We start from the raw sequence: 21,584 nt of genomic DNA on the forward strand, positions 1-21,584 counted from the left end.
TCCTGCATGTGGGGGTCACAGGCTTGCACTGGAAGAGCGAAAGGTTGGGAGCTGTGTATGTGCATGAGTAGCAAACTCCTTCATTATTAAGAGACTGGTTTTCCTCAAATGATAGCTGTGGTGTTTGTGTTTCAGAAGTAATCTGGGAGGAGATTATATGCAGAATAAGCCTGTCAAATACCTGGAGTTTTCTTCTCAACGATCCTCTCCATTTTTACAGCATGATCTAGTGGGGTTTGTGCAGGTTGCTTTGTTCTTGCCTTGGTCCACTTCCCTTTTCCTAGCTCCTCTTTCGTTTCTGTTATTCCCTTGCTTCTCCAGGTGCCCACATTTGCTTCCATTTAACTGCTGGTCTTTATTCCGTTGCTCTTTTTAATCAGGCTTGGTTATGTTTTGTGTTGTATTCAGAAGTAGAAATCAGGCTGCATCTTGCCTTATTTTGTTGATAATATTGGTCTGCCTGTAAAGTGAGTTATAGTCTTCACTTTTGACCCCACAATTGAGGAAAGAAACTCATTTTGTTCTGTGAAATGAGGAATTCCTGAAAGACTGTTTGCGTTCTTTGCTGACATGTGAAGACAATTCTGTCCTTAGCACTGTGTGAGCAGTAAAATGTAGCTGGAAAGATCCCTGGTCTTCAGACATGCCTGCTGGCCTGGCAGGATCTTGAAAGTGTCACTTCTTTCCGCACTGAGAATGAACAGTGCGGAGCAGAAGGAGGCAACCAAGAAGAAAATACCTACTGGCATGTAATGGCCTATTTCAGGGCAGGCTTGGATCTTCTTGGAAATATATTTTCTTCAGAGATATTTTTTGCTACAGAGAAAAAGTCTTAAGAAAAAACGTGGTTGTGTTATTTATCTGTCTGTCATTCAAGCATAGCACAGTCAGTGCCCTGAGCACCTTGCAACAAGTTTGATCTAAATTCTGGGGAAAGACCCACTGTGTTCTCTGTTCTGCTAAACGGTAGGGTTTGTAGCAGATTTTGAGCAAGAAAGAATAAATTCTTTCGTTTATTTCTGAAGAATAATCATATACAAACAGTATCTGCATTATGGAATTTGATTTTAAATTTACCTCATGTTTCTCCCCAAGTCTACATTATCATTGTATAGCATTGTGTTACATAAAACTGCATAATTCTATACAGGTTTGTCTAAACACGGAAGTTATTCCAAATTTAAAACAGGATGGATTTGAAGTAGAGAATAGTTCATCAGTGTCTAACTATCTAGAGTTATTTTAGAATAGCATCAAATTTGCACACTGATTTAAGGTGCAAAACAGCCCTAGCACTGAGAATGAATTGCATCGTCAAGAGATGGATGACAAGTCCATCTAACACAGTGATTTTCAATCACAGTCTGCATTGACTTCATTCAGAACTGTAGGAGTTTACTTCCTCTTTCAAAAAGCAGTTCTTGTTTGTCAGGTGGGACATTCTGGAAACTAGTTTTAGTTTGCATGAAAAGTGGATTTGCTTGATTCATGTTAATCAAAGAATAGTTAATAGGATGGTTATAAAAAGATTCAGTTTAATAATGGCATTCATAAATAGAAAACATACCTTGAAAAATTATACACTCAAAACTATAAAAGCAAATGTTCAGCCTTTGGCTGCTGCAGTGAAAAAGTGTTTTGACTACCTGATAAATAGGATAGTGCAGTGATATATTTAAAAGACCCAGAATAGTGAGTTTTAAACTTCTATCTTTTATCTGATACACACATTTCAAGATCTCCATGAACTTATCAATTCCATATGTGTGTATTAAAGATAACAGGAGTTGCTTTCTTTTTGCAGCATCAAGGAGCAATTATCTAATGCAAGTAAACTGCTGTGAGCCAAAATGCATTTTTACTTTTATTACTTCAGACTTTCTTGATGTATTTCAGTATTTGGAATCACAGAAAAGTCTAGTTTGGAAGGGGCCTCCGGAGATCATCCAGTTGAACTTTCTCTTGAGATCATGGCCTTAGATAAGGTTATCCAGAGTCCTGTCAAGCCAACAAACTCTTGAATCATTTCCAACAAGGGGGATTCTACCGCTTCTCTAGGCAACCTATCCCAATTTTTAATCCTTCTTATTGTGAAGAATGTTTTTCTTGTATCCAGACAGAATTGCCCATGAAGCAACTTGTGTCTCTTGCCTTTTGTGTCCTCTCACTGTGCATCTTTGTGAAAAGAGTACCTCCACCTTCTCTATAACTGCTTTTGATGTTCTGGAAGACTGTCATTAATCCCACACTGAGCCTTTTTCCTTGGAACCTCTCTTCCTCAACCATTGTCAATTCCCTCATCCCTTTTTTGTTCTTCCCAGTCAACCATTCTTTCCAGTATCTGTAATTCTTTGGTTCCTTGACTATGTGCTTTATGAAGAAAAAAATTGTTTTATCTGCAGTTTGGGAACAATTTGAATACAGAAATTACAATTTAATATTAAATTAAACAATTTAATATTCAATTCAGCTACTTGAAGTAGTTTGCATTCCATATCTAAACTTTTCTACCTAGTTCCACCTCAGTTTTGAACTTGAGATCTGTATTGTATGTGTATATAAGTGTATGGAACCTGTTACAGAAAACCCCCCAAAATGCAATATAGACAAGAAACAAATACTTTCAGTCCCTTGAAATTCTAATGTGTTTCTAAAAGAAAAAAGAAAATCTTGGAGTGAGATATTATTGCAACAGAAATTGCGGAGGTAGTAAGACTTTACCATCTGGCAAGGCCCCTAGACCAGATGGATCCACTAATGACTTTTATAAAGCATTTCATCAGACTGTGCCAGAATGCATGACTGGCATCTTTAATTATCCTAAATTAACAGGGTTCTTGCCTTGGAAGCTAGATTCAGAATTGTTGATCTTGGAAGGGAGGGAAAAGGAAATGTTCCCTGAAATCTCTTCTTCCTAATGGACCTTTTTATTATAAGGTGTAATGTTAAAATATTACCTAAAGTTTATTTGTTAATCTTAAATGGATTGTTTGCTTAAAAGAAGTGCCTAGCGAGGCACTTTAATAAAGACATCTTTTGCAAACACATCAGAGTGCTTTTGGAATTCACAGTTAGCTTTATGCATATACAAAAGCATTCAGCTGCTCAGAAGAGCGGACTGCCAGGAATCCCCTCGCTTTTTTTGCCTTAACTGGAAGGTGATGCACTTCCAAAGCAGTTGAACTCTGCCTCTTACCCTACATATGCATCTGCTCCTGTTACAGTTCCCACAGAGAGAAGATTGAGTTGTGTGGGCAAGTGACTGCCACTACCAGCAAGCAGTACCAGCAGCTATTGCTGCTATTTTCATCCTTTCCATTCCCCCCCCAACTCTTTAGCAAGAGAGCATCCATTTCCTTTTCCCACAAACCTGGAAAGCAGGGAGAAATTTTCTTGTGAAATTTCTTCTGCCCACCTTGCTTAGATCTTTTGGGACTACAGCTGGTCTGTGAGGGCGCTGCATGTGCTGCCATGGCGGCCCTTGGTTCCCTCCTCCTCTTTCCTCATGGAGCAACCCTGCTCTTCATTGGTCATTGATAGTAAAGCCTTTGCTAATATAATTTGTACAGTGCGCTTACGGGAAAAGCACAGGAATTATGTGAATTACATTTAAGAGAAATGCTCAAGATTTTAAGATGTAAGTCTTGATTTTATTTTTCCCACTTTATTTTTGTTATTGTTATTAGGTACTGGAACTGTTACTTATTCTTAATAGTGAGAATAGGTCTGCAAATGTACATACACTGATAAGAGTGCAAACTCTGGTGGATGAGCAGAGCAAGCAAGTACCGGCTTAGGGAGGTAAAGTTGTGGGGAGGTGAAGCAATTCATGGCTTGCTCAGAGATGTTAAGTCTCTGAACCACACAGTGGTTCAGCCATTCTCTTCAGTTGAACAGCTGTGACGTACACTAGTGTATCTCAAACAGGTATCTGCAGACCTGTTGCCTGTGACTTGCAGAAAATTGTCTGGTTACATGATAAAGACTTTTGTGTTTCTAGATGTTCTTCCTGTTGGAACAAATAGGAAGCAATTCCCTAATAATATTTTTCTATGCCATAAATTGCTGTTGTCTGAATGCCTAATCATTCTAATCATGTTTTCATAACGCATGATATCATAGTATTTCAGTGTTTTCCAGTGGCTCAAATAGTGATGTGGTGTCATTATAAATGGTGTAGATATAGGATAGCACGTTTACTTAGAAAGGTTGAATAAATGCACCTAGCAGTTCAAAGCACAAGCAGTGAAGTTTATACTCATTTTAAAAAGGCAGGGAAGGTTGCAGAACCTGTGCCAGCAGGAAGTGACCCATACAGCAGAAATATTGTATAGCTGCATGTACTATTTTTATATTTTAATACACAACAAACATGTAAATCATATACAGGTATCAAACAGTCACTAAGATTTGTTCTTGAAATTGGACTCCATTTCCTTACTCTGTAACCCACTGTTCTGTCTGCCAAAAATAAACACTTGGTTATCTAACAGCCAGACTGAACGTAGGCAGTTATAGTGCATTGTAAAGGCTGTTAGTGGGAGATGAATGTCCTTAGCGGTTCTGAAAAATCAGACTACTTAGGTGCCAAAAATTGATATTAGTTCCTAATTTTAGTTCCCCCACAAGTTTACTTCATGCATCAAAACAGATAAAACAAATAACGGATACTTTCAGTACAGACATATTTATGTTGTAGGAAATGTGTTCTTGTTCTTAACCTCATATCCAGGATTGGAGATACAAAATGTAAAATAGGAAGTTCTAGTATGTGAAAACTGAACTGTACAAAACAGCGGTAGATGTAATTAACCTGCAGTTCTGTTCTAGCAGTGAGGTAGGTTAACCCAATTAATCTTTTCCATCTGGTTCTTATCATTGAAGAAAAGTATTCAAACTTAACTACAGGTATCACAGCTTAAGCGTGATGGAGTCATCCTTTATATGTCTAGAATTGAGGTAAACTTGTTGACACACAGTATAATGTAGAATCCAAGCCTATGAAGGAAAGGAGGAATGAGCAAGTGCAGGAGCAGATAAAAGTTTTACTGAGCATTGTGCTAAAATTGTTCTTTTTTTCATGAATTGTTATTTAACATGAAAAAAAATTGATTACATATGTTTGTGAAACTTCCTTAAGTTTTTTGATGAGTTGTTCTTAATAATTAGTATTATCTACTCCTGGGATAGAAGAAATATTCAGCTTCCCTAAGCCATCTGTCAATTTATTAATAGGATATTTTTCCTTATTCCATCTGTAGCTCACGTACTCGGACATTGTTCAAATTTGTTTCCTGGATGAGAGTGTAAAACTGCCTTTGTATTCATATCACCTTGGGGAGGGTTTTTCATTACTAAGAAACATCCCCAAGCTAGATCCTCTGGGTTTTGTCAAAGAGTATACCTCAAAGGTTGAAGGGTAACTTGACAATAGCTCAGAATAATTGCAAAGAGCAGCTTCTGGTACTGTGTCACTACTGATAGCCTGCGTTTCTCTTGTTAACGTGGGATGAAGTTTGCGAAATGGTGACCTTTTGTCTTTTGTGTTACAATGAAAATCTATTATGTGTCATGAGGAAAATATAATTATTAGTTGATTTATTTTTTTTTTAAATGATGCTACTGCTTGCTTCCAGAAAATGTTTGACATCTGAAAGAAATGCTTCCAACACAACAAAATGGAAGTAAATGTTAGTGTTCACACTTGGGCAAGGGTAAGGGAGAAGGATGCTGTGGGCTGTCTGGTGGAGATTTTCCTATCTGAAGGACTGTGAACAGAAATACATTTAAAATCTGCTGACAGAGCCTGCATTAGAATGCAGCTTGCATTAGCATATCTGTACAAATACTAGAGAGAATAAAAAAGTTGAGTGTTTAATATGCTTAATAAATGTGTAAGAGTAGGTCAAAGCAAGTCTTCTGGATGCTAGTGGATTTAATCACTGAAAACCAGGAAACAGTTTTTGAAACACCGGCACCTTTCTCGGATTTAAGTAGTAGAAATATGGCTTGATGTGACAGCTTTTGTGCAAAGTACTGTTTCTAACTGGCTGTTAGAGAACATGAAGTAAATTAACAAAGGTACAGTAAATTTTACCTCTCCTTAGGCAACAGTAACTAAAAGTAGATCTTAAAATACATAAGTCATTGTTCTTAAAATATAGGAGAAATAATTTATTTCTCTGTCTCTTTTGAGGTTACTATCTTTAAGCATATAAAGATGAGAGGATTTCCTGCATGTAGCTTTCATAGTGAAAAATATCCATTACTCAGCCACTGGTCCATATTTCAGAATATTTGAGCTGATGTGTAAAAGAGGAATAAATTGTAGAAAACCATCCACTGACTTCATAAAGCTATGAAAGACTAAGATAAAAGCCTGTGTGCTTATTCAGTTATGTTTTCCTTAAATTGCCTAGTTAAAATATTATTACATGATAAATTGTATTCTACACCAGCCATGCTGCTCTCAGTAAAACACATTATTTTAAGTAAATAATGGGATAGACTGAGTTTTGAAGTCAGTTGATATGATCAGTCCAATAAATCCAAAGGAGCTGAAGTTTTTGAGAACTAAAAAAAATAAAGTTATTTTTAAATTTAATTTTTACATTTTATACTATATTACTGATTCAGAAAGCATATTATAACTTCAACTGTGTTCTATTTCAGCCTTGCAGTTCACCCGGATAAAACTTTAGTAGCTACAGGGCAGGTTGGAAAAGACCCTTACATTTGCATCTGGGATTCCTACCGTGTACAGACTGTGTCTGTTCTTAAGGATGCACATACGCATGGAGTTGCCTGCTTAGCTTTTGATTCAGATGGCCAGGTTTGTATACCTTCTTTCTCTGTGTTTTGAATTTAGTTTGATTTCTGCTTCTAGAAGATATGCACATTAAAGTATTTTGTGTAGCTATATGGCTGTAGTACTGAAACTCCTATTACAATTAAATTTTTAATGCAAGGACTGCAAATACAGCTCTTTCAAAGAAGATGTTTTTGAGATGAAAACCCAACCTAGCCTTCAAGTCAAGTAGAGGCATTGGGTGTTGGACAAATACCCATAGAAGAAAAGGTCGTCTGTGGCTCAAATATAATAGCTTCACCACATACTTGTCACCTACTGTTCAAAGAGATCAGTTCCTGGCAAAGTCCTCACAATCCTGCAGCTTTTTTGGCAGAGGACCTCCAGTAATCTCACTGCTAGGAGAGTCTCATTGGCTGGGGTGCACAGTCAACTTAATTGAATAATGGGGTTAGGACACAGAGTGTGTGGCTTTGTACAATGTGATTAGATTATATGATATTTTGAGACAAAATTTAAAATATAAGAAAATAGTGGGCTATTCACAGCTAAACACATTGATATATTTTTTCTTCCCCTGGAGGCGAACTATTAAAAGCATTCAATTGTGAATGAAGTAGGAGGAAAATAGATCTACAATTCGCATAAACCTGAGAAATATTTCACATTCACAGTTTCATAAATAACTATTTGTGCCATTTTGTCATTATTGATAGCCAAATGAATTTTCTGGTGTAATGCTGTGGTCACACTTTATAGCTGCTTGCTAAAATGTTTTTAGGAATGTTTAGATTAGCTGATTGGTTTTTGTATTTGCTTGTGTACCTCAGAATTGAATCTAAATTGGGCAGAACTGCCTTTAGATATTTTCTTAAAACCACATACTAGATGGTTAGCTGTCTGTTGACAAGTGCTTTATTATCATATGCCTAGCTACTTTTCCACTGACCACATAGTGCTTTTATTACTCTTCCTGAGATTAGAACTGGCCATACAATGCATAAAATGTATTCTCACATGAAGCAAAAGTACTTTTTATTGTGCATTATCTTGTGTATATTCAGTTTAAATATTAATCTGAAATGAAGGACACCAACATGAGCAATTGCCTTTAACGTTTTTAAAAAGCATTGAGTAACTTGAACTGCTAAACAGCACTATGGATTATATTTCCTCATTAATAAGTGGAACTAGCTTTCTATTTTAAGCCTAGTTTTCAACCATCTTCTTCCAGTTTTCTTAAAGTAAAGCCATTTCCTCTGAAATCTCATGTGCCAATTCTAATTAAAGAAAAAGGTGTTCCTGGGAATTGTGGAACAAAAAATCAAATGAGAAAACCCCTAAATCAATAGGACAAATTTTCTAATGCTATAATATTTGCCAAGATATTGTTCATTCAGAGATACCCGTTCTTAAAATTTTCTCTCATTTTTAATTTCAGAAGACTGGTGAATAAAATTTTTTTTTAAACCTGTTTAGGCACCTAACGGCAATAAAGACTCACCAAATTGCCCAGTCAGTATGAGTTAAAGGTGGAGGGTGTTCTGAAAATCCTGCTGGGTGCCTTACTGTGATTAAAAACTGAACTTACTGCTGTGTTGATCTTGCAGAACAGTAACGTTCTGTTTCTGGAAGTGCTGAAAAAGTTGCAGTATATTCTGGAAATAAAAATTTGCACAGAACGCTTTTATATCTGGAGAAAGACCAATGCTGGAAAACATAAATATGGATAATGTATCTTGGCTTTTTGTTGCTCTTTCTGGCTTTGCAGAAGAAGCTGAAGTGCTGAGCCAAAATTAAAGGGCATAGTAGAAAGACTTTTGAGTATTTGGAATTCAGAGCTGTTAGCAGTTCCAGTTTATTTAGTCAGCACACACAAGGGAGCTGGCATCTTGTGATAGGACAAAATAGACTTCACATATATTGCTCGCACCTTTCCTTCTAATGCACACCTTTCATTCTTTTATATTGAATGTCTATTAACATCCAAGAAAGATTTGTATTTTAGCTCCAAACACAAATCAATTTAACAATCATGTAAGGTATAGATGCAATAAGAAATGTATTCTTCTCTCTGCTAACTCTGTCAGCTGTCCACTTTCTAAATAAAAGTAGACTGAGGAAAAGCCCAGATAATTCTGCTTCTCTACCTGAGCTGGATCCCCATAAAGTCAGCTTGGCTTCCTCCCACTCCGCTGTAGCACAGCTTCTGGTTCCAAGGGTAGCTGCTGTGTTGAATGCTGCACAGCTCCAGTATGTCGATTTAGTGTGGGTCTCAAAACAGTGGCACTGCATCTATATTTTAGCCAAGTTAATTAGATCTTGTTGTACCAGAAATGCCAGGGTGTCTGTTCCAGGCATTCAGATGAATTAGTTCTGAAATATTACTCCCTGCTGGACTTGAGGTGACACTGCATGGAGCTTAGTTGTTTCTGCAGTGCTTCCCTGGCATAATTTACCACAAGCTCGGTAATGGAGAGTAAACAGGATTTGTTATCTCTTTTATGGAGAAGATCAATATGCAGCTTAAATCAGGGGATAGCTTATATGCTTCCTTTATTTTACGTATCTTCAATACAGCTTTGAATTTGCAGACAAATATATTTGTTCCTGATGGGAACTGAATATCTTGCAGAACTGTAGCTATTTAAAAATACGTGTTTTAGTTTGGGCTTTTTCTATATGACCAGGAGATGATATTTGGCTGGAAGGAAGCTGCACTTTGTTCAAATGTTTAATGAAGAGCTGTCAGTTTGCCTATAAGTAAAAATGTCTTCTGTTGAATCGGGAATTAACTGCAGTTTCTCCTTAAAAGTACTAACATCTACCCTTCACAGAATTACCCACAAAGCTGATGACTTTATTATTGAAGTATTTCACCAATACTCTACAGTACAATTTCTGTTCTGAGTTATTTTAGATGAACCTTTTTTGTGTGCTTTCTAAAAATAATTTTAAAAAAAAAATGGAGTGAGGAGGGCACTGCCATAATACATACACACATTTCTAAATTTGGTGTTAGGTAGCAATAGGCTTCTTTAGCCAGATCTTTAAATCTGTGTAGATTTAAAAATAATTGTTTAATTATGTGCATAAACTACTTGGCAGATATTTTCTTCTGGTAGTTCTGTGAATTCTCTGAACAGAATTCTGTCAAATTGCCTTCCAGAAGGAGGACTAAAAGTGTAAGTGTTTCAACCAAAAAGGAGAATCAGCATTTATCACTTTTCTGCCAGCAGGAGACCTTCCTCAGTAGACCTATGTTAAAAGAATATATAAAGTATTTCTTAATTTCCCCATGTACTTTCACTGTCCATCTACCCCGCTAATTGTAATTTCCTGACTGGTAGTTACAGTTCAGGTCTGAGGTTGTTCACATCATGAATCTAAGATACTGTAAGTACTTCCATGGTTTCCATGGTGAAGAGAACAGTATAAAAGAGGTGAGAAAAAGTTGGAATCAGTGAAGGTTCCATGAAAAACATCTTGTATTTTGATCAGTACATCCAAACCCCTGGGTAGGTGTTGATTGCTCAAGGGTGAATAAAACTTATTTTTGCTACAATAATAGTCCTTTCTGAAAATAAATATTTTTGTGTTGGTAACTGGCAGGAGCATGTTCATTCTTTCCCATATTTGATTTTCGTTTTCCTTCATTACCATCCATCTGATAATCGAGTATGTTGTCCTAGGTTAAATGCAGATATTCAGTACGCATCTGAGAAAAAATTTGGGGTTCTATCACATCTAGCAGTAGAACCCCAAATTTTGAACCTACCTTTATCTACCATTTCAAAGACTCACATATGGAGAGTCTTCAAATAGATTTTGATGTAATATATTATAATCAAGTCTTCTGACTACTTGGTGTCTTGCAAGTTCCTGCAGTAGATTCTCACACAATTTGGTTAACAAGACCTTAGGTATTTTTATTTCAGTGAAAGACAATATGAAAGTAGACTGGACTCAGAAACTTGTGGTGTAAGTCTCTAAATAGGTTTTAGGGTTTTTTTGATTATTTGGTTGATTTTTAATTTTTTTTATTATTATTTTATTAATACCATATTGCTTAGTACATTTGCTGGTAAGATATTGGTTGGGTTATGCATTATTCACTAGGCAGAGGTCAGGTATTGCATTAGGCATAGTGCATGTTGTTAACTCCCATAAAACCACAGTTTAAAAACACTGCTCTAAAATAGAGGAACTGTAACTGTTAAGACGACCATGAAGGGTGCATGTGTACCTACTGCATTTAAACCAGAAGCTTTTGATAGTGGCTCTCCTAAGAAGAAAGATGTACACTATGTTTTTATGATTATAAATGGCATGAAAAGGCATGGAGTACTTTGCCTCTGAATTATTTTGCTACTGAATGAAAACTGGACCCTTCTGTTTCTTTGTGAATAGTCATTTCTTCTCTCTGTTGTACAGTAGTTTATAGCCTTACTGCAATTAGTATTTTTTTCTAATATAGCATTTTAGAGGAATCTCTGGTAATTACACTTGTTTTCTTTGCTGGCTCAGTCCTTTTGTATTATCATAGACATGTCCAGACTTTAAACAATTTGCCTGTTGAAAATTTGAGCCAAAAAATAGTGGACATTTAGTTGAATGAAATTCAATTGAAGAGATTCTGTTTGCAAGTCATCATCTTGAAGCAAATCTTCAAGGAAGAGATCTAGTCAATGTAATGCCTGAAACATACGTCCTTTTGGACCAGATGGTTCATCTGCTGATCTTTGAGGCAAAAAGGAAGGCTTCATTTATTGCATGTTCTTGAAGTGCAGGCTTTCCTATAGGGGAGCAAAATGCTTAGGAGCTTCAGTTGGACTGTTAATTCCTTGTGATAAGAAGTTATTAGGACAATGAGAAGAACAAGGGACAGGCAGTATGGACACAACAGATATGGCTGTTTTTAAGAAGTCATGTTACTGAGCTACAAGATTGTTTCCTGTGAAAATAGTCTCATCTTCCCATGGTACAAGTTACTCGGGCCTATGCCTTTTACTAATATCTGTTGGACATATCCATTATATATACCTATCCAACATATGTTGGCATCACATCCATTATATACCTTTGCAGTATGTTTGGCAATAGCTTAGTCTTTGCACTGGTACAGATTACAACACCCAGTTCTACCATCTCTGGTCTGCAGTCAAAGATCTCTCACCTAATAAGAAACTCTGATGGAAATCATGTAAAGTTGGACATAATTAGCACATACACTGGAAGGGAAAAAACCTACAACCTCCACAATAACCATTGATCTTCTGGATGTGTTGCAGATGTATGCAGTCTACGTAAGTCTAGTGCAATGGACAAAGACCTTCTCCTCTCCAGATTTTCCCTTCCATTTTAACTTTTTATTTTTCTTTCTTGCATTATTGAGATGTAAAGGTATTAAAATTATTAGTTCTTTTAATTGGTGACTAATTAATCATTTTAATCAATAATTTTGATTAATAATTTTAGTTATTTTAATTGGTGATTTAATATACTAAGCTATGTATAAGGCAATTATTAAAAGTATATCCAATCCTGATTCTAAAGCTCCACAAAATCGACCATAATGAACAAAACTGTATTTGGAAATAGTGAGAGCTTTTATTTCCCATTCACTTTTATTATCAGATTAATAAATCAAAACACTAGAATGGTGTGCACCTGAAACAAGCACCTCAAATATTTCATTATAAGAATTGTACTTGAGACATTGGTAACCTGAAATTAATAACCTGACTTTTTAGGAAACATTAGCAATTTCAGTACTTTCTCCAGTGAGTAAGTGATAAGTGTGAGTATCTTGATGGTGCCTTTGCAATGTGGTTCAAACGCAGGTCACATGTGGGAAAATCAAGTTGTACACATAATAATCTGTATGACAGTAAAGTGATTTTTTTTAAGTTGATTTTCTGTTAACTGGATTACTATTGTTTTCCCTTAGCGTTTAGCTTCAGTGGGACTGGATGCCAAAAATACCGTGTGTATTTGGGACTGGAAGAGAGGAAAACTACTGGCAACAGCTACAGGCCATTCAGACAGGGTAATTGTATGAAGGGTTTACTGAATTTTGTCTGGGAGTTGCAAAAGTGTTTAAAAATAATTTTTGTTTATATTAGGTTAATGAAAAGATAATTTTGATCATTCTACCTAGCTTTTTAAAATACTGAACAAGGCATTTATTTATTCTCATTGTGCCAGACATAGCACAAAGCACTGTGTTAGTAAATGAGGCGGATGATGGATTCTTCAGCTGACTGTCTAGTAAGCCTAGGGAAGAAATACTTTGTGACTACACAGTGATGAGGATGATTTATAGCTCTTTATATGAGATGTGAAATGCTAGCTCAATGGACAAAGACAATGTTCCTTCCGAATATGTCAAAAAGACAGTTTATCCTGAGGGAAAGTTTAATTATCTCCCTTTTATTTTTGCTTAAGACAGTTACCTGTAGAAGAAACATAATTAGGATAAACAATCCTTTTATATCTATTAACTTCAGGTAAAGGATCGTAACCTCAATAATTATGAGAACTGAACAGGTTTGAGTTTAGAATATTATTCAGGATTAGGGAATATTTAAACAGGTTTAGCATAAGCAAAATATCTCCCCAACATATATAAACACAAGCATGCATACAATGAAATAAATTATGGACACATACTGACAACTTTTCTCTTACCCATATTAAGATATTATAACATTTTAGAATGTTATAATATTGAGGTTTTATAATGTTTTACTACACGTTGGAGTATTTATATATGCAAAGCAGCAGACTAAACCCTTCCTTACAGTTTGTGTGTACATACAGTCCATCTGCATCTTATGTGTCATCTGAATAAATATGTTGGTTCATTTTTACTTACAACGTTCACAACACAACAGAATCTTAGTCCTTACTCAAATTTCTCTTTCAGAACTGATTAATTTCCCAGTTACATCAGTGAAAGTTTTGCTACTGGCCTCAGTAGGTACAAGATGAGGTTCTGAATTAGCAGAACACTCCAGGACAGGCAAGAAGTACCAAAACCTTAGTCCCAGTAGACTTTCACAACCAGAAAAAGGGAGGGAAGAGGGAAGTGCACTGAAGAGGGAGTGGGAAATAATGTATATCTCATTAGGCCACAAATTATGATGACTTAGTGTGCAGGAGTCATAAAGCATTTCTGAAGGTGAAATACCTTATGTGTTCCAACAATATTTAAATAAAATAGTACTTGAACTACTGTAAATCCTGATGTTTATAAAGATTATAAATATTTTGTAGGAAGGCAGTGCTTCCTCATGTATAAAATGAATGATGGGTAAGCTTCAGATAATATGTTCCTGTAAGCTGATTGAAATTCTCTTGTGAATCATACTTAACAGCTGAAGAGCTAAAAGCATCAAAAAGTCCCATTGTCTTTCTCTACAGGCATACATTTCCTGAAGTAACTAATGATTGTGGTAACCTTGTTGGCTTTCAGCTTGAACATTGAAAAACTGAATGCCAGAGGTTAAAAGTCTAAAAAAAAAATGACATATTGTTGAAAATCTGGGCCAAAATACAAACTTTTTGTTTCCAAACTTTATACAATATTTTTCATTTGGCATAATCCCATAGACATAGAATACACTGTGAGTTTGTTCTAGTAAGCTATAGAGGATCTGATACTTCATTTTTTGACACATACTGTTATAAATGTAACATTAATCAAAATGAAGCATTCAATTTTAACTCTGTAGATTAGGTTAGAAGAATGATATTCACCCATTTTGTCTCTGGGGTCTTTTGGTAATCAGGTTAAATTAGATACTGTACCTTTTACCTAAAATAATGAATAAAGATAAATGTACTAATCTTTCATCCCTAAACTTGAGGAACATTAGCTTGCACCGTAATCCCCATTTTATTTGAGACAGCAAATATTGTTTATTCAATAACACCTTGGAGCTGGAATAGATTGGTAGTGTGAAGGCAGGAATGAGGTGTGTTGACAGAACTATGTAAGGAAGCCTGCATATTTGCCTTAATCTTTGTTTACAAAGAGTTGCAAATTTATCTAAATAGCGTTCTTTCATGTTAGTAATTTGTTGCAACAGAAATGATGCCTAAAAATTGGTAAAAGCAAACTGAGCCTAGATGCAGTTACTATATAATTCAAAATATCAGCTTACTGTATTTCTTCACAGATATTTGATATTTCCTGGGATCAATATCAACCAAATAGAATCGTCAGCTGTGGAGTAAAACACATAAAGGTAAATATAGCTTTTATTGTTTACTTGTTAAAGAGTGAATAAATGTAATGAAATAAATTTGTCCTCTTATATGATGAGGGCTTTAAATACAAGAGATCTTATATTTTTCTTTCTTTATTCTGCGAACATTTTAGCAAAACTTTGTTTGAAGCCAATTTAGACATTCAGCAGTGACTGAGGTGGAGATCCACTTAACAAGCAAGACGGGAAGAACATTTGGTGTAATTTTCGTCATTATACACTTGTAAATTTTGGGTTCTCTCCCCTCTCCATTCTACCTAAATTGTCTCAAAATTGTCTCAGCCTTTAGTGATTTCTCTCATCAAGCATCACAGAAGGTCACTGAGCAGTTATAGGAGGAACTAACTCAAAAGTATGCATTGAATGAACTGCTGTTTGGCCTATCATGCTACCAGCATTTGTAGGAGTACCACAGAGAAGGTGTGCAAGACCTGAAGACATGAACAGATGAAAACTAGCGTCTCACTATTTGCTCCCTCTCAGTCACCTTTGCTGGAGATGATTTAAATATGAATCTAGATATGTACCATAAGTTCAGGATAAAACATTCTTGTGCCTGTAAAAAGCTTAGAAAGAAATCCTTATGTTTGCCAATATTGCCTGCAGGTTTCTATTTTTCTCCTGTCTCATCTAAAGCATTCCTAACAGATGGTAATTATTTCACATGACTGGGGTGGGAAGAGCTTTAACTAGAAGTTTAGGAAACCAGTTAATATCTCTAGTTCTGATTACTGAGAAGCTTGTGTCCTTAAAATTACCACTGCTTTCAAACTGTGGGTGGTTTTGGCAGAAGTGATACCATCTGTTGTATTCCGCAAGCTGTTTTCCAACACCTGTCTTTGTTTGGCACCTGTATTCTGTTTAAAATGGCCATAATTACCCTGCATATGCATAATACCAGGCAAAGTAAATACATATAGATAGAGGCATGCCAAAAAACCTCCCAAAACTGTGGAGGGGAAATGATTAGATGTTCCCCTCCAGTGATGCTCAAACAGCAGTCTGTATTCTTGCTGTTCATTATAAGGCTGTGGGAATGTGATAATTACTTTAACTTGCAATGAAGGAAAAGAACAGCTCTAAAGTAATTGTATCACTTTGAGAATTGGGACTAGTACTTGGGAATAGTGCCATTTATTCCTTTAGCATTTCAGTTCTATTGGCTCATTTGGCTGAGCAGATATTAGAAGCTGCGGTAAAGCCTTAGGAGCTAAGGAATCTCACACTGAGCTTGGGATCCTCCCTCCACCCATTTCCTAACACTGCTATCTGCCCTCTTGCCCTTCTAACCAGAAGTGAGGAGGCTATATGTTTTGCTCACAGAATGAAAGCCCTGGGGGAATTATTGCTGCTGCCTTCTCATAAATTGGCTTATGTTAAGAGACAAGGGGAAAATATAATTGAATTTGAAAGAGAGAAGGATCTGAAATAAAAATCCCAGGATTTTCTGGAATTCAGCTTTATAGGAATTTTATAGGAGTAAATACAAAGAGAAAGCCCTAAAAATTCAGCTTATAGCCACAAAAAGATGTAGGCATATAAAGTAGGAATGAGAGAGACATTATGTATCTGTGTCAGACACTTCAATATTCCTGTCCAATCTCTGAAGGTATCTCTCTGGTGTGCAATGGACCGCAGATCATAGATGCCTCAACTAGTAAAGACGCGAGCTGGTGAGTCCATTCAGGACTCTGCTACACCATGTAGATTTACTGTTCTGTTTCTGCATGTGTCTAGAATGTGCTAGTGCTGGCAGGCTGGGTATTTCAGCATGTCTCTTGCACGTCTAATTGAAATTCTGTTTACTCTGCCTTACCTGGAAGGTCTGATCCTTGAGGGGAAGCTGAGTGCACTAACTATCCTCTCAGCTTGATAAAATTATGTTGATTTAAAAGAAAAAAAAAAAAGGAAAAAAAAAGAAAAAAGCACTCTGAACTGATTTAAAGAGTATATTTATAGCCAGCCACTAAAGACATCCTTCTAAGGCAAACTTTGTATTCTCTTGACTCTTTTCTCTTCCCCAGTTTTACATTCTTTTTTGCAGAATGTTACCGTGTCTGTGTAGAAGTAAAGAAAGTCACCATTCCACACTTAGAGAACCTATTACTCTGATAGTCAGAGAGAGTTTTCTCACATACAAGCATTTGCAGTCTCCATCCAACAGATGGTTTCTCAGTAAATATAACTATTTTTGAGGGATGCATCTCTTTCAGTGCACTGGAAAAGGGCAGAAATGCATACTCCAGACATGTAAGTTCTTTAAGACCAAGTATTTTATTACTTCAGAACTGTAGCTGTATTTTAAGTTTTGCAGACAAGAAAAATGGGATGTTCCTGGCCTTAAAAATTGTGCAATTACACTGACAGATATCATCCAGCAAAACATGATAAAAGACAGCAAGACAATAAGAAGGGGTAATGTAGCAATAGCGAATCAGAATTGTGCCTCACTTTCTCAAACAGTTTGACCATTTTGGTTTGTTCTTAAACTTACTGCATTTGCCTGGGGGTTTCCTTGGTATGTGGACAGTTTTTGGAGTAATGGACATTCTGATAGGACTATAGGAGTCATTTAAGTGTCTGTCCAGACACTGTTCTCTAAGGATGTACATCTGGGAAATCTGCACGCTAATATGAAATGACAGAAATTCTGCAGAAATTTTTCCTAATATGCCATTTACATTTCACAGTTTTGGACATTGTGTGGAAATGCACTGACAGCAAAGAGAGGAATATTTGGTAAAACAGGAGATCTCCAAACTATCCTTTGTTTAGCATGTGCAAAAGAAGATATCACGTACTCTGGTGCTTTAAATGGAGATATCTATGTTTGGAAAGGGCTAAACTTAGTCCGCACAATTCAAGGAGCACATAGCGTAAGTTGTGTTTTTAATATCAATTTCTGAAATGAACTGTTCATTGAATTGAAAAACTTCTTGAAGGCTTATCTACAAAGATTTTCTTCTGCTTCAGGTCAGAAAAATGTCTAAGACTGTTCATCAATTAAGAACTTACATGTAATTTTATACTTTGTTTACGTGTTGTCAACAGAAGCTAGCTGCTGAACTGATACTGGCAGAACTGCTGATATTCATAGCATTGCTTTAACCAAGCAGACTAAATCTAAAGTGAAGTTTCTAAATCTAAAGCTTCACAGATTGAGTAGCTTCAGTTATGATCAGTTTACTTAAAAATAGTTGATAACCAAATGATCATATTTTAAATAAAATTTTACCACTAAAATTCCCAACACTGAAGACTAACTTTTCTTGAAAGCTTCAATGTGGAGTAAACTTGTTTAATCTGTGACTTGTATTCCAACCATATTCCAAAGACAGTTTCCTCCAATTGGCTTCATAACACACCCCCTAATTTGGAGCACTTACAATTAGAGAGAGAAAGGGGAACATACAGGATTGTGTTAGATTTCTAACCACTCTAATAAATTTACATCTCTGTTGTTGCTGCAGTAAAGGCATAGTAGGATTTTCATGTCTTATTTCAAATGTATTTGAGAACTACTCCTGTTTTGAACATGATCGTGGCTAATGTCATTCTAGCATGGGCTTTTTGAACAAAAGGAAACAAAAGAAGTATTTTCCTTAGAGTGATATGAAAACTACCAGTTGTCACTGTAGTTTTCTTCTAGAACATTTCTAGAAAGAGCACTGCAAATCCAACATTTTTTTCTGACCACCCAAAATTAGTTATGTTGGCAGTGCAAGAGTTGTAGTAGCTCTTCAAATTAGATCCAAGTGTTCAGGAGAGTAATTGTTATTTATAGAATGAATCCCTAATTTATGAAAGCAGTCAGACTGAAGTCAGAGGGACATCTTACCTGGAGAACTACTGTGTAATTGCCAGGTTGTGGTTATGTGCAACTGCAATAACATGGAAATATATTTGGCAAACAATAAACCCTTGTAGTATATTTGAAGAATTTGTTTGCAGAATTTTATTTAGATTCATTAGAATGATTAAACACAATCTCTTTCTATAGAATGTGTTCAGTTTCATCCTTATAAATTATGGTGTTTGAAATGGCTAATATGCATTATCTCGCCCAATTTCTAATCTCTATGTAATTAATTATTAGAAATATTAATTTATTAAGGCATTGAACAAGGCCGCTTTGAAAAAGAGGTCTTCTCCTCATTGTATTAATTTCCGTGCAGTTCAACTTGTTTCTTAAGTGAGAGGTTTTCCTAATAAAATACTGAATCAGCAGGCATTCTATGAACTAGTCCAATGTAGTACAGCACAATCATCAATAATGAGGCACTTTCAAAAATGAAGAAATTCAAACTGTAATAGAAACTTGCCTTTCAATGAAGAGAATGAATTGACACTCTTTCAGTTCCTGTCAGATTCCAAATGATGTCTGACCTGAATTCATGAAATAATGTCTCAATCATCTCCGCACCTGTAAGAATATTTGTATTGCTTGTTTGCTTGTTTTTGTTTATTCTGGGTAACTATTTATTTTAAGTGTTCCATTATTTATTTAATAGTTTTTGCAATAATATTAACTCAACCAAATTTAAAGTTCTGCAAATAGGCTATATCACTGCTATTTGTACAAAACTTTCTACATAAATCACTAAAGTGGAAGCACTTGAAATAGAAGTATCCCCCCCCTTGTGTTTGCTGGTTTGCTTTCTGGATGGACAACATTTTACTGCCTAGCAGTTTCTAGCCTTTAACAAGAGTCTGTTCAAAAATATTTGCTTTGTGTGTTTAAATCAATTGTGAAGAACTTTAAAACTTGTTATACTATTGGTTAACAGGCTGGAATTTTTAGTATGTATGCTTGTGAGGAAGGTTTTGCCACTGGAGGGAGAGATGGTTGCATTCGGTTATGGGACACTGATTTCAAACCAATTACTAAAATTGATCTCAGGGAGACTGAACAAGGATACAAAGGTAATGAGCTATTACTTTAATGGTTTTTCACACACCTAGATAATGGATTATGACACAATTTAATTTGAAGCATAAATGTCTCTGCGTACTGCTGACTTTTTACTTAATGACCGCATTTACTTTGGAGATCTGTATTCCCTTTTTTCTCTGACAATGATGTAGTCTGAAAAGTTTTCTATGTTTCATAGTATAAACAGAGGGATGCTTATAGTTGCTGGTCCCCACCATGCAAATACAAGAAGATAAGTAAAAACTAATTAAACACAAAAAGATAGGAGAATTAAGTTAGCCAATCTTTAACTTAATCCAATTCACTTAACTGAGATTTCTGGAACCCAGTGTTCAAAGATGCTGAACATCTGAGCACTCCATTAGGTTCATTTGGAATGGTAGCACTTGGCATGTTTAATAGAATGTTATTCAATTTTTGACCATCGTATTTGTTGAATCTAATCATACTTCCTATAAGCTTAGTCATCACTTTATTTTATGATTACACTCTCAGAGCACTTATATTCTCCATAGATCATAACGCACATTTTATTGAGATCTTAGTCTTCTAGGAATTCTACACATCCATTTGGACTGAGAGCATAACAGTCTGTTTGCTGGTTGAAATAGGCTTTATACACTTTTGGCAGCCAACTTTGTAATGGTTAGTGTTAATTTCCCCTGCTGCTTAGCTTATGTTTTTAAACCTAGTTTTCATATTAAAATTACCATTGGAATAGTTAAGAGGCCACTAAGAAGGATAAGATTTTCTTTCTCAATTATGGATTTTTTGGCCTGTGATCTAGAAATAAGCTCATTCTGTTTATTTTTCATCTTAGTTAAACCAGATGAGCTGTTGATTCTAATACTTGTAAAATGCATAGGTTTGCAATATCTAGACTCATCCAACAAGCAAACTGCCAACAGCCTTAGATGAACACTGCTCCACCAGTTTGCCTTACTGTAGTGTAAACTCATGGAATTTAGCCCTCAAAAAAGTTGTCAGACAGCCAACCAGTAGTCCCTTTGCTCTCTAGTTCTGGCTTTATATAGTTTTTTGCAGGCAGAATCATAACATTTAACATTGATTTCTAGAAAACAATAGCAGTACCTTATGACCATTTACAGCAGTTTTGTCCAATTTAGAAATACTTTCTAAAAATTGTGGAGGAATAAGCCTGCATGTGTGGGTTAGATCATTCTGGCTAATACCGATCTTGCAGGCAGTCCGTTCCTAATAAAAGTCAGAATAACATATAAGAAGCACGACACAGAGAAAGCAGTGCTCGTGCACAAAACATGCATCTTCAGCCTCCTTGGTTCTTTGTGAAGTGATTCTGGGAGGGAGCTTTATCCCACATATTTGTGAGACCAGATTAGAAGCAATTTTTTTGCTCTTACTGCTGCCTGGGATATGTCCACACTCAATGCAAAACAGGCTTTAGCTGACTTCAGTTACTGTTAATTGACTGTAGTTGTCTTCTGTGGAAAATTATTACTTCAAAATTATAATTTACATTACAGAGCTGTAATGTACTCATAAAGGTGTCATCTTCTAACACACTTCCTGCAGAAAGCACCTACCTATC

The 21,584-nt window shown here is 35.9% G+C and overlaps 1 protein-coding gene across 1 annotated transcript in view; it reads left to right on the plus strand.

Annotated features, from left to right (window-relative positions):
• The window catches only part of EML6 (EMAP like 6), a 125,946-nt gene that overhangs the window by 35,011 nt on the left and 69,351 nt on the right, over positions 1 to 21,584 (plus strand). Inside the window, exons 4-8 of the mRNA XM_075035348.1 lie at positions 6,673 to 6,832; positions 12,759 to 12,857; positions 14,992 to 15,060; positions 17,772 to 17,957; positions 19,869 to 20,004. Of these exons, the coding sequence (XP_074891449.1) occupies positions 6,673 to 6,832; positions 12,759 to 12,857; positions 14,992 to 15,060; positions 17,772 to 17,957; positions 19,869 to 20,004 (650 nt within the window). The remainder of the gene's footprint in view (positions 1 to 6,672; positions 6,833 to 12,758; positions 12,858 to 14,991; positions 15,061 to 17,771; positions 17,958 to 19,868; positions 20,005 to 21,584) is intronic.

The sequence above is a fragment of the Buteo buteo genome, chromosome 9, assembly GCF_964188355.1.
Source record: "Buteo buteo chromosome 9, bButBut1.hap1.1, whole genome shotgun sequence".
Lineage (NCBI taxonomy): Eukaryota > Metazoa > Chordata > Aves > Accipitriformes > Accipitridae > Buteo > Buteo buteo.